The following is a 13,600-nucleotide window of genomic DNA, read 5'->3' as shown; positions in this document are numbered from 1 at the left end:
GTGACTGGCAGGATGGATGTTACCAGCCCAAAGTCCTTGTATAAGGATCAGATGAGCATCTCAAGTGGATCATGGATTGTGACCAGCTTTGATCATATATAGCAACATTTAATGTGAGGGATCAGTGGCAATTGAACAATAAAAGTGATTGAAAGTGATTGTATTTGGAAAAAATTAGACCATAGTTGATGGTAGCCATTGACATCCATAGTATTTTTTTTCATACTATGAAAGTCAATGGCTACCGTCAACTGTTTGTTTACCAACATTCTTCAAAATATCTACTTTTGTGCTCAACAGGAGAAAAAGACATTCATTACAGGTTTAGAACAACATAAGGGTGAGTAAATGATAACAGATTTTTCATTTTTTACAGTTTTTGTTCATTAATATTTTTGTTGTTATTATTATTATTGTTGTTATCTTTTTTGTTGTGAGGAGTTTTTTATGATGATAGAAGTTGTTGTGTTTTTTTTCAGCAGTCTTCTTATCGTCGTACATACAAATGCAACTATGTTTTAGTCTTGCATCATTCAGTCTAAGACTTGCTTTCACTGCACAATTATCAGTTAGTATCAATGATCTTTTTACTAGATGAGAGAAATTATTTTAAATGTCAACAAAACACCTTTTCCAAGAGTCATGTAATGTAATGGTTTCTGAGAACTCAGACCCAGCTGTGAGAGGAGTCGGGAAGCCTGGGGAGGACAGAGAGAACTCGTGATTGTGGTGCAAACAGCGGACAATGAGTGGGTTTCTACTGCCAGGTGCATCTGGCAGGGTAAATTATGTGACTGATTTACCTCATCACAGCGGCACAGTTGGTTGTGGATAACGGGGCATGAATCATGCAGTGTCCTCCAGAGGGGGTCACCACTTTCAACAATAATTCCTGTCCACTGTGCATCTTTCCAAGTTTGGGGTTTGTAAGATTTTTAAATGTTTTTGAAAGAAGTCTCTTATGTTCACCCTGACTGCATTTATTTGATTTGTGTGGGGGGAAATTACATACAATATTTTCTTATTTCCTGTGATCACAAAGCCATTCTTCAGTGCCACATAATTTTTTTTTATTATTATCAATGTTGAATAAAAAGGAAAAAAATAAAATAAAATAAAAAACTTCTTCTAAATCTTTTTCTAATTTTATAAATACATTTGCTTACATTTTTTTTACTGTCACATTTGAACAATTGAATGTGTTCTTGATCAATTAAAGAAATTAAACATATCCAAAATTTTTCAGTATTTGTGCAGCATCTCTAAAAAAAAAATATCCTACAGGTCAACAATGACTCACAGAGTCAGTGAACCAGAGCAGTGCTGATGTCTGGCAGATGCCACGGCAGATCTTTGCATCCATCACATGGTGGTCTAGAATGGTGCTTGCCAACTCAGAGGTTTACATACTTGCTGTTAGCTTTGATTCATAGTATAAGATTAAGTAAATGTTCTAGCAGCACTTTCAGGTTTATTGTACACATTGTTCCCATACAAAATGAGGCACTAGACACAAGAACATGCTTTCCTTAAGTATGTGTATTGTTAGCTGCATTTTAAATAAATCCTTTGTGTAAGAAAATAAAAATTATATAAAATGTTTGAACAGCATGGACACATTAAATGTTGGACAGTGAGGCTTAATGTTTTTGCACTAAATCTGGCACTCAGTTACAAAGGAATACACAACACTAGATGTTTCAAATCTGAGCTTGAGTTAATGAGAAGCAGCTAAGCCTAGAATCCTTCAAAAAATAGTTTGATTACGCAGCTAATTGATTTGTACAAATAAGCAAACATGTTGGTAAACCACACATGAATGCTGACAGGCTAATTAAATATTCCAGTAATGTGTAATCTGACCACAGATTTTATCCAGTCTAACTGAATCATTATAATGTTGTGTCTAATGGTAGGAGTCAGTTCCCTTCATGAAGGGCACTTTGTCCTAGTCATGTTTTTTCTGGGTTCACTCACCATCAAGTCATCGCATTAAATCACTGATCATCTCAAGTGCTGTCACCAGCAGATGCTGCACATAAATGAGGTTGATCAATACTATACATTTAAATATATAAATATATGGGGGTTTCAAATGTCTTGAAATTGATGAAATAATGAAATATACACCTATAGAATGTCTATGATTTAACAACCAAAAGCTACAACTGAGATAAGTATATGACTGAAATATCAGATGTTTCCAACACGATAAGTGGATTCTGTCAGGCTTTCTTCTAATTCAACAATGCAGCCACAACCCGGTTTTCACCTATTCAGCCTTTTCATAGTTACTTATGCATGCAGAAATCTGACATTTCCAAAAAGTAAAAATTGTGAATGCATAAAATCCCTAGCTGTCTTTGATCTAATTAAGCTGAGTTTTCATTCCTCATTTGTCATTTTGATTCAGTCTATAGCATCCCAGTCAGGCAGAGCCATTGACTGAACTTAGCCTTGGAATGTAATGTACCAAACGTGATTGCACACATGATGTGAATGCTTTTTGAACGTATGCCCATCAACAACACAGCATTATACAACTGTTACTTCCAGTCTTCAAATCTGATTCGTTAAGTAGCGCTCCACAGCACTTTTACTGTTTGTACCACTGTGTTTATTTGTGTTTGCGCATTCAAGGCATTAATGGTGGTCATATTTCAGTGACTCTTTATGTGGGATGCATTGTTACAGTAAAGTGTCTTTATCACTCAGTCATTCATTCATTCATTCATTCATTCAAATGATTCATTCAGAAACACAGTTTTATGAGTCTTTCCAATTGAGTCGTTGAATAACTGATTCAAAACGCATTCATCCAGGAATAAGATGTTGCATTTACATTTGTTAAATTAGCAAAGTAGCAAACAAAATTTGCACAACACAACAGAAACAAGCCACAACAAAACAAAATTAGCACAAGACAACAAAATTAGTCCTGTGCCGTTGTGTTGTGTGGTGATTCCGTTTGTTGTGTTGTGCACTTCTCATAATAATGGGGGCTGAATGAGTGCACTTGAAAATGTCTACTATAATTTTGGACACCACTACAAATGGCCACCTCCTGAAATAGTGCACTTGATAATTTATGAACGAGACTCATTGTGAGTGAGTCCTTGAATTATTCCCTCAACTGATTCTTTCAAAAAAATCATTCAAGTGAACCCTTGAATAATTAATTGATTCTTTCAAAAATTGATTCATTCAGGGATGAAACACCACTATTTCACAACTATAATGTTGCTCTTTTTGTAAACATTGTTTGGACTTTGCTTTCATTTGTGTAGCAAAATTACATTATAATGTTGTGTCTAAATGACTCAATATTAACTTTTACTGTATTCAACTGTTGTAGAAAAGCAGTGTCACACTCACAGTCGTTCGTCTGAATATTAGTGAATATTAAATGCAAATGTTGCCATATGCTTTTTTTAAGAATCACAATCTAAGCATTAACTTTATCTTAAATCATAAATCTTTTTCTTAATTCATTCTCAGAAATAGGACGATAGTTTTGTTTCTGCAAGTCACAGGGTCACTGCATAAATGCAGCTCTGGCAAAATAGGTGCTCTTTAACAGATGTTCTGATTAAGCAGAAAGTAATTGCCAAACAAAAGCTGTTGATCCAAAAATAAACATACCATCTTGTAGTGACATTGTGGTTAAGCCTTGAACAAGTTGGAGAAATGGCACTGCTGTCTTTTACACAAAGGCTCCATCTGCTGGGGGCATTGAAACTTCAAGTCATCTCTTAAATGCTAAAGATGATCTGTATACCCTTAAAATATCATACTTTGCCCCTTTATGCTGATTTATGTTGACCACCGAGGCTGTGTAACATTTCCAACATGAAGAACAGATAACTCTGTAATATCGAAGCCTCTTTGAACAGATTTGATTTGTCAGCTTTTTCATATCACAAAGCTACGTACAGCAAACCAAGGAATGAGTTCAGTTTTGATAATAGCATTTATCTCTCTTGTGAAGCTGGCAGTGATAATGGCAGTGCAGGTTCAGCAAGGTTTTTTTCTCCTTTTTCATCTTCATGCTGACACTAAATTATAAGAAAAAAAAGTATGTAATGCACAGAAGAAGACAAGATGGGAATAACACAAAAGGAGGAGATTGTGTTAAAAAAATACCCTGGGCTCACTTATTTTCGTACTGGTCATATCTTAGAATTGTGTCTATATTTATGAAACTTTTAGATGACTATTTTTAGGTTTTATTTTGAAAGTAGAAGCCTACAGTAAAAACGATTTGATGCATTATTCATCTGGCTAAATTTAGAGGTGCTGTATTAAGACGGGGCACTCAGACTATGGTCTGATGGCGCTGTGTTCTGGGTTGGACAGGGTTACATCTTATTTATTCTTTGCCCTCTGTGCTATTAATAATCTGCCACTCGGATGTGATAGTGACTTGTTTGGGGAAGACCCTAAATGCAGAATGCAGTTCATTTAGGGCTATGCCTGTCTCACTATGTGTGCAGCATGATTTTTTTTTTTTTTTTTTTTTAAAGGTGGTGCTTTTCAAGGCATGTAAAGGGAACAAAAGGAACCTATATTCTGTAAAACATTCTTCAAATGATCTTTTTAAAGGTGCTGTATGTAAGATTTTGACTCTACTAAAGCATAAAAACACCATGTTTGCAGATATTTAAGAAACATGAGTTAGCATACTTGTTTATCTGAAAAACAATGTTACAGTCTGTAACAAAGGAGGCGTTGTCGGATTGGGAATCCACTTGCAGGCTTTTATTGTAGAGCGTAGTTAAACAGGTAGGGTCAAACACCAGCGAAACAGTACATACAAGGCAATCCAAAAGAGTAATTCACTAAACAGGCGAAGGTCAGGGCAGAGATAGGTGATTGCAATTGGTGAGTCCGTGCAAAGGATTATGGTAAATGGAGTCCTGGGTAAAGTGGCAAGAGTCTGGAGTGGAGTGCCCTCTAGCGAAGCTCATGGGAACTGCAGCTAGTGATTATGACAGAGCCCCCCACCAAGAAGCTGCTTCCAGATGCTCCAAACAGATTAAAGTCCAGAAGGGAGGTGGAGCGGTGGCGGAACGGGGGAGGGATGGAGAGTCAGGTCCATGTGGAAGTGGAAGAACAAAGAACTGAGGCAGAGCCGGTAGAGCAGGGAGCCTGGGCAGAGCAGGCGGAGCTGAAGACCACCAGAGTGGAGCAGAAGACCACCAGAGCAGGGCTAAGGACCACCATGGTGGAGCAGGCGGAGTTGAAGACCAACAGAGCGAAGCAGAGAACCACCACGGCGGAGCAGGTGGAGAAGACCACCAGGGTGGAGCTGGAGCCCACCAGAGCAGAGCAGAAAACCACCAGGGTGGAGCAGACGTGTCTGAAGATACCCATGGTGGAGAAGGTGACCACCACGGCAGAGCAGACCGATCAAGAACCCTTGGCAGAGATTGGGACCTAGGAAGAACTCAGACAAGAGACAGACAGTGCATTTACGGTCTCAAGCACCGAGGCAGGAAATGCAAAGAGTTCCTTAACAGTCTCCTTGGCCTTGACGGACTGGGCTTACAGTTCATAATTAGACTCACTGACTGGGATTGGCAAGACAGAACAGGCAGACAGTTCATGAATGGTTTCTATGGCAGTGACAGAGTTAACTGGACAAATGGGGCAGATAACAGGTTCCTTGATTGGAACTGGGCAGACAGGGAAATCAAACTGACTCTGGGATACTGGACCAGATGACAGTTCATATACAGGCTTACAGACTAGGACTGACCAGGCAGACAGTTCATTGACAGATGCAACAGCTACATTTAGACCAGCAGACTGTTCAGGTTTAGAATCCTTGACTGAAACCGGTAAGACAGTTGCTTCTGAGCTAGACACACCTTGGAACACTGAAAAACACAGACAATTCCTCACAAGGATCACTAACTGACATTGGAAAAATAGATGATTCAAGCTTGGGTGCATAGACAGAGAGTGAACTAACAGGTAACTCAAAATCACCTGTATTGGCTGAAACTGTACAAATTGAATGTTCTGAGTCATTGGGGAAAACTGGACCAGGAGACAATTCAGAACTGGACTCATTAACTGGGACTGGTGGAGCAAATTCATTGACTGAAACAGGACTGACAGTTCATTTATGGCTTTAGTAGCCGCGACAGGTTGGATTGAGAGTTCCAGAATGGGCCTTGCAGCCACAACAGAACAGTTAGGAAATTCACAGGCAGCATCCCTGGCTTTGACAGGCAGGGCTGAGAGTTCATAAGCAGCCTCCTCGGCTGGATCGGGACAGGACAAAAGTCTATAATTGGCCTCCATAGCCCTATTAGGGGAAGCAAGGGGATTCACTAACTAGATGTGATGTGACGTGTCTCTGGGTGATCAGCTGTGATGTGCCGTGACTCTGGATAATCAGCTGCAAAGCGATGTGACTCTGGACGGATATCTGAGACATGACATGACTCTGGAAGATCAGCTGAGACGTGACGAGACTCTGGAAGAACAGCTGAGACGTGATGAGACTCTGGATGAACAGCTGAGACGTGATGAGACTCTGGCAGATCAGCTGAGACGTGACGAGGCTCTGGCAGATCAGCTGTGACTTGACCTGACTCATGAAGATGAACTGTCACTTGACTGGACTCATGAAGATCAGCAGTGACTTGACTTGACCCATGAAGATCAATTGTGACTTGACTTGACTCAGGCTTGACGTGAGCAGGCTTTGGAACTGTGGCCATGATGGGATGAGACTCAGGAATGGCAGCCATCTTGCAAAAAGTCTCTGGTCTGGTGGCCATTTTATGATAAGTCTCTGTGGTTTTAAAGTCCTCTGCCTCTCCCACAGTGAACGGAGAACCACATAACAAGAGAGCATAGTCCATAATGTCCCTTAAACTACAGTCAAATTTCCTTTCAGGTAACCATGATTTTGTTGGTTCATTAAGACCTTAACAGAAAAGGTCCTTTAACATGATCTCATCAAAAGGTACTTGATAGGACAACTCAAAAAAAAAAAAATGATGAATGTAATCCTCAATAGACAAATCTCTTTGCCAAAGGTGTAGTAGCTGGTCCACTGTTTCCATGATTGGCCTTTAATGCTCTAAAAGCCGCTGGATCCGGGTGTGGCTGGTGATTCTGTAACAAAGGAGGTGTTGTCAGAGTGGGAATCCACTTGCAGGCTTTTTATTGTAGAGCGTAGTCAAACAGGCAAGGTCAAACACCAGCGAAACAGTATAGACAAGGGAATCCAAAAGAGTAATCCACGAAAACAGGCGAAGGTCAGGGCAAGCAGCAAACAATCATAAATCAGATAAATAGTACAAGATCAAAACACACGAAGACAAGGCAAAGCAAGAAAACACGGGAATAAACCTCAGGGAAAACAGGAGAACGTTACAGGCTAAGCATTCAATCACCAGCGATGTGAGACTGTGTGTGTGCTGTTCTTATAGTGTGAGGTTGATGATGTTGTGGTGGTGGGGTGATTGTGATTGATGATTAGTGGAGGAGGATTATGGCAAATGGAGTCCGGGGTGAAGCTGCAAGGGTCTGGAATGGAGTGCCCTCTAGCGAAGCTCATGGGCACTCTAGCTAGAGATCATGACACAGTCACTTATTCTCCTTTGAAAATGTGCTCAGGCCCAGAATGTCGATCTTTGTTTTGGTTTGTGAAATCCGCCCACTGTCAGTTTACCCAATTGTATTTCGGCATCCCGGGTTGCCAGTTGGTGGAAAAAACAGCATATTTCATTTCATTCATCGTCAAGTGCGCTCGTTCCTGTTTGTGTCGTTAATCTGGCAACCTACATCTGCGTCAAGTCTGAGGTGGAAGGGCTGGGTGAAAAAAAAACCCCTCTCCAATATTTTGAATTTGGACTGCAATACCTAGTTCAACCACTCGGTGTCAATTCTACATAGGGCTACAGAACCTTATTTTATGAAATTTTGAAACTTTTTTTTTTTTAGAAAGATTCATTTTATCAAATTCTAGCTTAGACTTCCTAGTTTTAGCCTGAGTAAGAATTAAGAAAAAATACTAGTTTAGTACCCTTTTGAATGTTTGTATATTTATTTATTTACTTATTAATTTGCTGTCATCTTAAAATATTCTTATAAAACAGTCATTGTATTTTACTGAATTTATGTTTCATAAAATATATAAACATTGATTTATATATTTTAATATTTATATAATAACATGTTTTTATATTTTTTTTTTGTTTTTTTTTTGTTTAGCTGCAGATTTACTATAAAATCTTAGTTTAAAGTTGTGTGTGTTCACTACCAGTGTTACACCACAAGAGAGCACTGAATCAGTGCACTCAGTGTAATTGACTTCTGTGTGCCAGTTTTCAGTATACTTAAACTTATGTTGTGTTCCAGTCATTTTGACCCAGGAGAGATTTTCATTTTCTCGTTATGTTATAGCATTGGACTTAAACATGCTGACCTTGATCTCACAGGTTATAACAACTTCTCTGTTAAGAAAGAGAGAGAGAGAGAAAGAGAGAGAGAGAGATTTTTTTTCTTCTTTGGGATTTTTTCCCGCCTTGTTACAATTGTGGTGTTCGCATTCAAAAATAACAAGCCTACAAGACAAATTGTTTATGAATTTCTCATTATGCTATTATTACCAAAAACTGAATTCAAACATTTTGTTCCTTTTGGAACTGTTTGATCGTAGACCATATTGATCTGTTAATTATGCAACCCAGTTTTTGAGGGAACACTGCCAAATTTATTAAATAATACTTTTGCATTAATGCGTTAATTAATTTTTTTTCTTTTTCTGCTCATAAATACTACTTCAGCTTGTTAGGTGTTTATGTCATTTCAATTCATTTTAAAATGTTGTTGTTTTCACTGATAAGTACAATATATAAACAAAAACAGGGTGAAAAGGGTCTCGCCAAGGCATAATAAATAAATAAATAAATAAATAGGAAAATTAAATTAAATCAAAATTTCCCACAATGTGGGGAAAGCGTGAGCCTTATGATACCTTAACTGTGTGTACATCCTCACAGCAAACAGATGCAAAAACACACACACACACCCCCAGAGACCAATTCACCCAGAGCTCACTTATTTATCATGCACACATACTGCACACACACACACACACACAACTGTGGTCACATATCTTTTATCTTGCTTGTGCTCGCCTTAAGGCACTGTGTGTGTTTTAAGCTCTGTGGTAACATTTAAACCTAATCACTGTCCATTTACATGCTTGAGAACTCATTTCATGTTTTGTAATGCATGAATGCACAGAAATCAAATAAATCCAGTCCTTTCACTCACAATTCTTCTTTATTAAACCGATATGCTGAAGCAGAGCAGGAACCGGCACAGTCTTATTTAGCTGTGAGCAGGAGGGAAAGAACATTCTGTCCCAAGTTGTGGGACTATCAGGAAACAATGTTTGCTCTAGAGACAGTATTGCTGCTATTTACATGTTAATCTTTGAGAGATCAGCTGCAGCATACCAGAAAGGGAAGGAGCATAAATCTGTTTTATTTTCAGTATACAGATCAGGTGCACATTATTACATCTTTCTAAAATTAATTATATATAGCATCAGTTGTCAAATTTTGATTATTTGTACACTATCTGAAAAGCAACAGGAAACAGTGGGTTAACGATGGATAATCTGCTTTTGATAATGATAATAAAACTCTGCTTGACTTTCCATAATCAACAGAGCCTAATAAAATAACCATTTAGTTTCTCTGGAACAATTAGCTGCAGGTCTCACAGTACTTGGGGGGTCTGCTTGTTCCATTTCACTGTGGGTCGTTTTGAGTTTCACTATACTGGATTAACTGGAGACACTGGGATGAGTGACGCACTATTGAATTTGACCCAGGGGAACAAGCTAATCATAATTGAAGTCAAGCTGCTGCTTTGAAGAAGTAGTTAGTTGCATTACAAGATACTGACAAAAAGTAGCAAATTACATCGAAGGGGGTAATATTTTCATAATTACTAAACAATACAAGTAAAATTTATGCCTGTAAGTTAATCAGAAGTATATTTTTGCTCATTTGACAACAATTAGTGTTACAGTATTAAATTTGAACAGGTCTATGCTTACCACAACAAAAACATCTGGGACTTGAATTGGTGAATCATTTTGTCAGTCCATTCATTTAAATGAATCATTGAATGAACCAGACTTTTCAAAGCAATGTGAGTGAACTGGCTATTTAGGATGAACCGATTCAATAGAATGAATTATACTTTCTATTGCTACATGTGGGAGAGAGGACCTTTTATCAGGAACCGATTCACTAGAGTAAATCAGACTTTCCAGGGCTGCACGCTCATGAGAGAAAGGACTGTTTAAGATGAACCAACTCAGTAGAATCAATCAGACGATTGTAGACATATGAGAGTACCATTTAACTGCAGGCATTTGATTACTTCTTAAACTTAAACAGTAAAACAACAATAAAGTGTTTTGCTGAATAAATACTCAGTTGATAAATTAGAGGAAAAGATACATTGTAACAACAACTTTCTGCTGTCATGCTGATATTAAATGTAAAAGCATCACTATAGTTTAGTTTATTCATTTCCAGTTCACGGCACAGAGTTATGATTTTAAAATGAGGGTGAAGAATGATAATATAACAGCAAAATGGACCAGATGTTCAGGTTATTTTGTTATACATTTCTTAAGACTAGGAATGCATCTTGTTTCCTTTATAAAGATTTATTTAAACAATGTTAGAACAGAAATAAATTCATGTTACCACAATGAGGCTGAATCTCAACATTCCTGCTGTTCTGGAAAAATAAACAAACAATGGGGATTCTAAAGTGCTTGAGACAGGGTCACTCTCTGCAGTCTTTGGAAAATGAATGTATCTGAATGTCCCTACACTTACAACTTATTTTAGGGACTAATTGAGTCTCATGTCTAGATCTCCAAGCTCGTATATGCTACTATTCTGAAAAGAAGATACAGGGCATTTTTTTTATATCCATTATATCCAAAAAATTTTTTTTTTTTTTTTGCTCACCTATATATATGAAATGCAGATTAATATTCCCCTTAGCAGGCATGAGTAAACGAAATAAATTAAACACATATTTGGATAAGGTCCCATTAGTTAACTTTAGTTAATATATTAACGAACACTGACAGAGCATTACATATGTTATTGTATTTATTATTTTTTGTTAATGTTAATGTCATGTTGTTAATAAAAATTCAACTGTTCATGTTAGCTCAGGTCCATTAAATACTATTAACAAAGACACATTTTGATTTTAATAATGTATTAGTAACTGCTGAAATTAACATCAACCAATATTGAATTCACTGAATTGAATCACTTTTCCTGGCATTTCAAATGGTTCAGCATAAATTTTTGGAAAAAAATTACAAAGTGTACATGTGAACAGCATCATTATTACAGTGATACATTTTTGACCGCAATGACCTTAGCCGGTTTCCTCTGCTCCAAGGAGGATTGAAACACTCATGGACAAACATTGACCATATCATGTTTGTGTTTTTGGATGTTATCAAGCACATCTGTGTTCTGTGTTTCCTCAAGTATACAGACCTTTCGAGATACTCCGTGTGGGTGGTAGCTTGCCATTTAGCCGGCAGCTATCACCTTGTAACTCTCCTAAAGCTAAGCAGAGCTGAATCGATACCTGGAAGAGAGACTCCTGGATAAAAAGGGTAGCTGCTGTTGTTGTTTAGCCCAGCAGGGGGTGCCCCAAGAGGTGTCACTGCATGGGATGGGATACTATACTCTAAAAAGGCACTGTGCTTCAGATTAAATGTTCAACCAAAGTTCTGGACTCTTTGTGGTCATGAAAAATCCCAGGGTAATGGTTTAATCTTGGTGTCATGGCAAACTTTGCCCACCGGCCTTCTAATAACCTTCACCTATGAATTGGCTGCATCAATCTGCTTCCTTATTTAGCATCTGCTCCAAATTATGAGACATTATTGAAGTGATTTGTTCTTAAGAAATCTCATTTCTATGTATATTTCTAAGCAGTGCCCCCAAGGCCAGAACAATTAGCACAGTGAAAACACAAAGTTATCAACCAAAACTTTATTACAGGAGAAAGCATACAGTCATTTTGCATGTAATAAGGGCCACAGTCCTAAGGCATTAAACACCAAGGAATTAAATTTCTTGTCAGATTCAAATGGGGCCAATTTCTCCCTCCCAATTGGACAATTGTAATATTGGATAATTTTATTATTTTATTACACACTTTATAATTGTTATTATTATTATTTTGTTACTTGTGATGTTGCTCATGTTTTAAAGATCTCCATTTTTCACTGGAGGTGAATAATGCTTTAGAGGCAGCCAGGTCTGTCAGTGGTACACGACACCCGGTTAAGTTGACCGTGACGGAGGTGTTCTTCAAGATGGTGGGGGTTTGGCTCTCTGACGATATTCTGGGATGTGGTGCAGAATCCAACCGGCGGGGGCCAGGAGGGCAACGGCAAACACAGACATGATGAAGAAACTTTGCTGCGGGAATACATGTGGAATTTAATACTTACAAAATTTGCACTGCTATTTAATTTAAAAACAGTAATATGTAAAATATTATTACATTTAAAATACTTACTATGTATATATAAACTTCAAATAGTACTTTATATATATATATATATATATATATATATATATATATATAAACTTATAAATATATACATATATATATATAAAAATAAAATAAATATAAACATAAATATATGCATTATTCCAGTCTTTAGTGTCACATGATCCTTCAGAAATCATTATAATATGCTAATATGCTCAAGTAACATTTTTATTGTCAATGTTATTATAAGTGTTGAAAATGGTTGTGCTGCTTAACCATAATCCTTTTTTTAGTTTTTTTTTTTTTTTTTTTTTTTTTATAAATAGAAAGTTCAAAATAACAGCATTTAACTGTCGCTTTTGATGAATTTAATACATCCTTGCTGAATTAAAGAATAAATTTCAGTCAAGAAATAAAAATCATACTGACCTGAAACCTTTAGAAAGTTATAAACTGTATATTAAAATGACTATATTTATACTACTAACTATATGAACTAATATGATGTTTGGATGGTTTGCTTGATTTGTCATTGTTATTCTGTTCTTGTCTAACCACAAGGATTATATTCTTCAATACAAGGAGTCATCCAAGTTAATCCCATTATCTCCACTGACCCCAGTTAAACTAATGTTGGCTGATCCAATGAATATTTGGAACCTTTTAAGATTTTGTAATTTTTTCACTCACCCCAGGTCCGATCTTGCTTTTGGGTGGTTTGCTGTAAATGCTGGAGTTGCGTTTCTGGACAATATCCCTCGCCCTGCTGACAGTCACCGGCTGCACAGCTCCCCTCAGAAAGGTCAGCATCCCACCAGCTGTATGGGTCAGCACCAGTAACTCTGGATGTGTCTGAGAAAGAGAGAGGCTAAGGGAAAAGGAAAGGGGGGATGTTCACTGTGTGCAGCCCCTGGGTTTCCTGCCTCAGAACTGCTGAAGAGAAAATAGATGTATCCTGTCATATTATAGACTTTATCTCCCAAAACCAGCCCACTCTTTGGGAGGGGCCTAGACA

The 13,600-nt window shown here is 37.5% G+C and overlaps 1 protein-coding gene across 1 annotated transcript; it reads right to left on the bottom strand.

The window, feature by feature from the left end:
• Window positions 1-12,062: 12,062 nt before the first annotated feature.
• Window positions 12,063-13,539, bottom strand: LOC109068611 (cytochrome c oxidase subunit 8A, mitochondrial-like). Its single transcript, XM_019085378.2, has 2 exons — window positions 13,276-13,539; window positions 12,063-12,509 (listed from the first exon to the last, which is right to left on the bottom strand). The coding sequence occupies exons 1-2, from the start codon at window positions 13,393-13,395 to the stop codon at window positions 12,399-12,401; spliced, it is 231 nt and encodes a 76-aa protein (XP_018940923.1). The 5' UTR covers window positions 13,396-13,539; the 3' UTR covers window positions 12,063-12,398.
• Window positions 13,540-13,600: the final 61 nt, after the last annotated feature.

This window comes from Cyprinus carpio, chromosome B20, assembly GCF_018340385.1.
Source record: "Cyprinus carpio isolate SPL01 chromosome B20, ASM1834038v1, whole genome shotgun sequence".
Lineage (NCBI taxonomy): Eukaryota > Metazoa > Chordata > Actinopteri > Cypriniformes > Cyprinidae > Cyprinus > Cyprinus carpio.
The sequence above is the reverse complement of the archived record's forward strand: the minus strand, read 5'-3'. Positions and strand labels throughout refer to the sequence as shown.

What these genes read in the sequence shown, in the direction of transcription:
- LOC109068611 (XM_019085378.2), bottom strand. Translation starts at nt 13,395, where the DNA reads ATGCTGACCTTTCTGAGGGGAGCTGTGCAGCCGGTGACTGTCAGCAGG. An exon ending in AAAGCAAGATCGGACCTGGG is followed by an intron (nt 12,510 to 13,275) that starts GTGAGTGAAAAA and finishes GTATTCCCGCAG; the next exon opens with CAAAGTTTCTTCATCATGTC.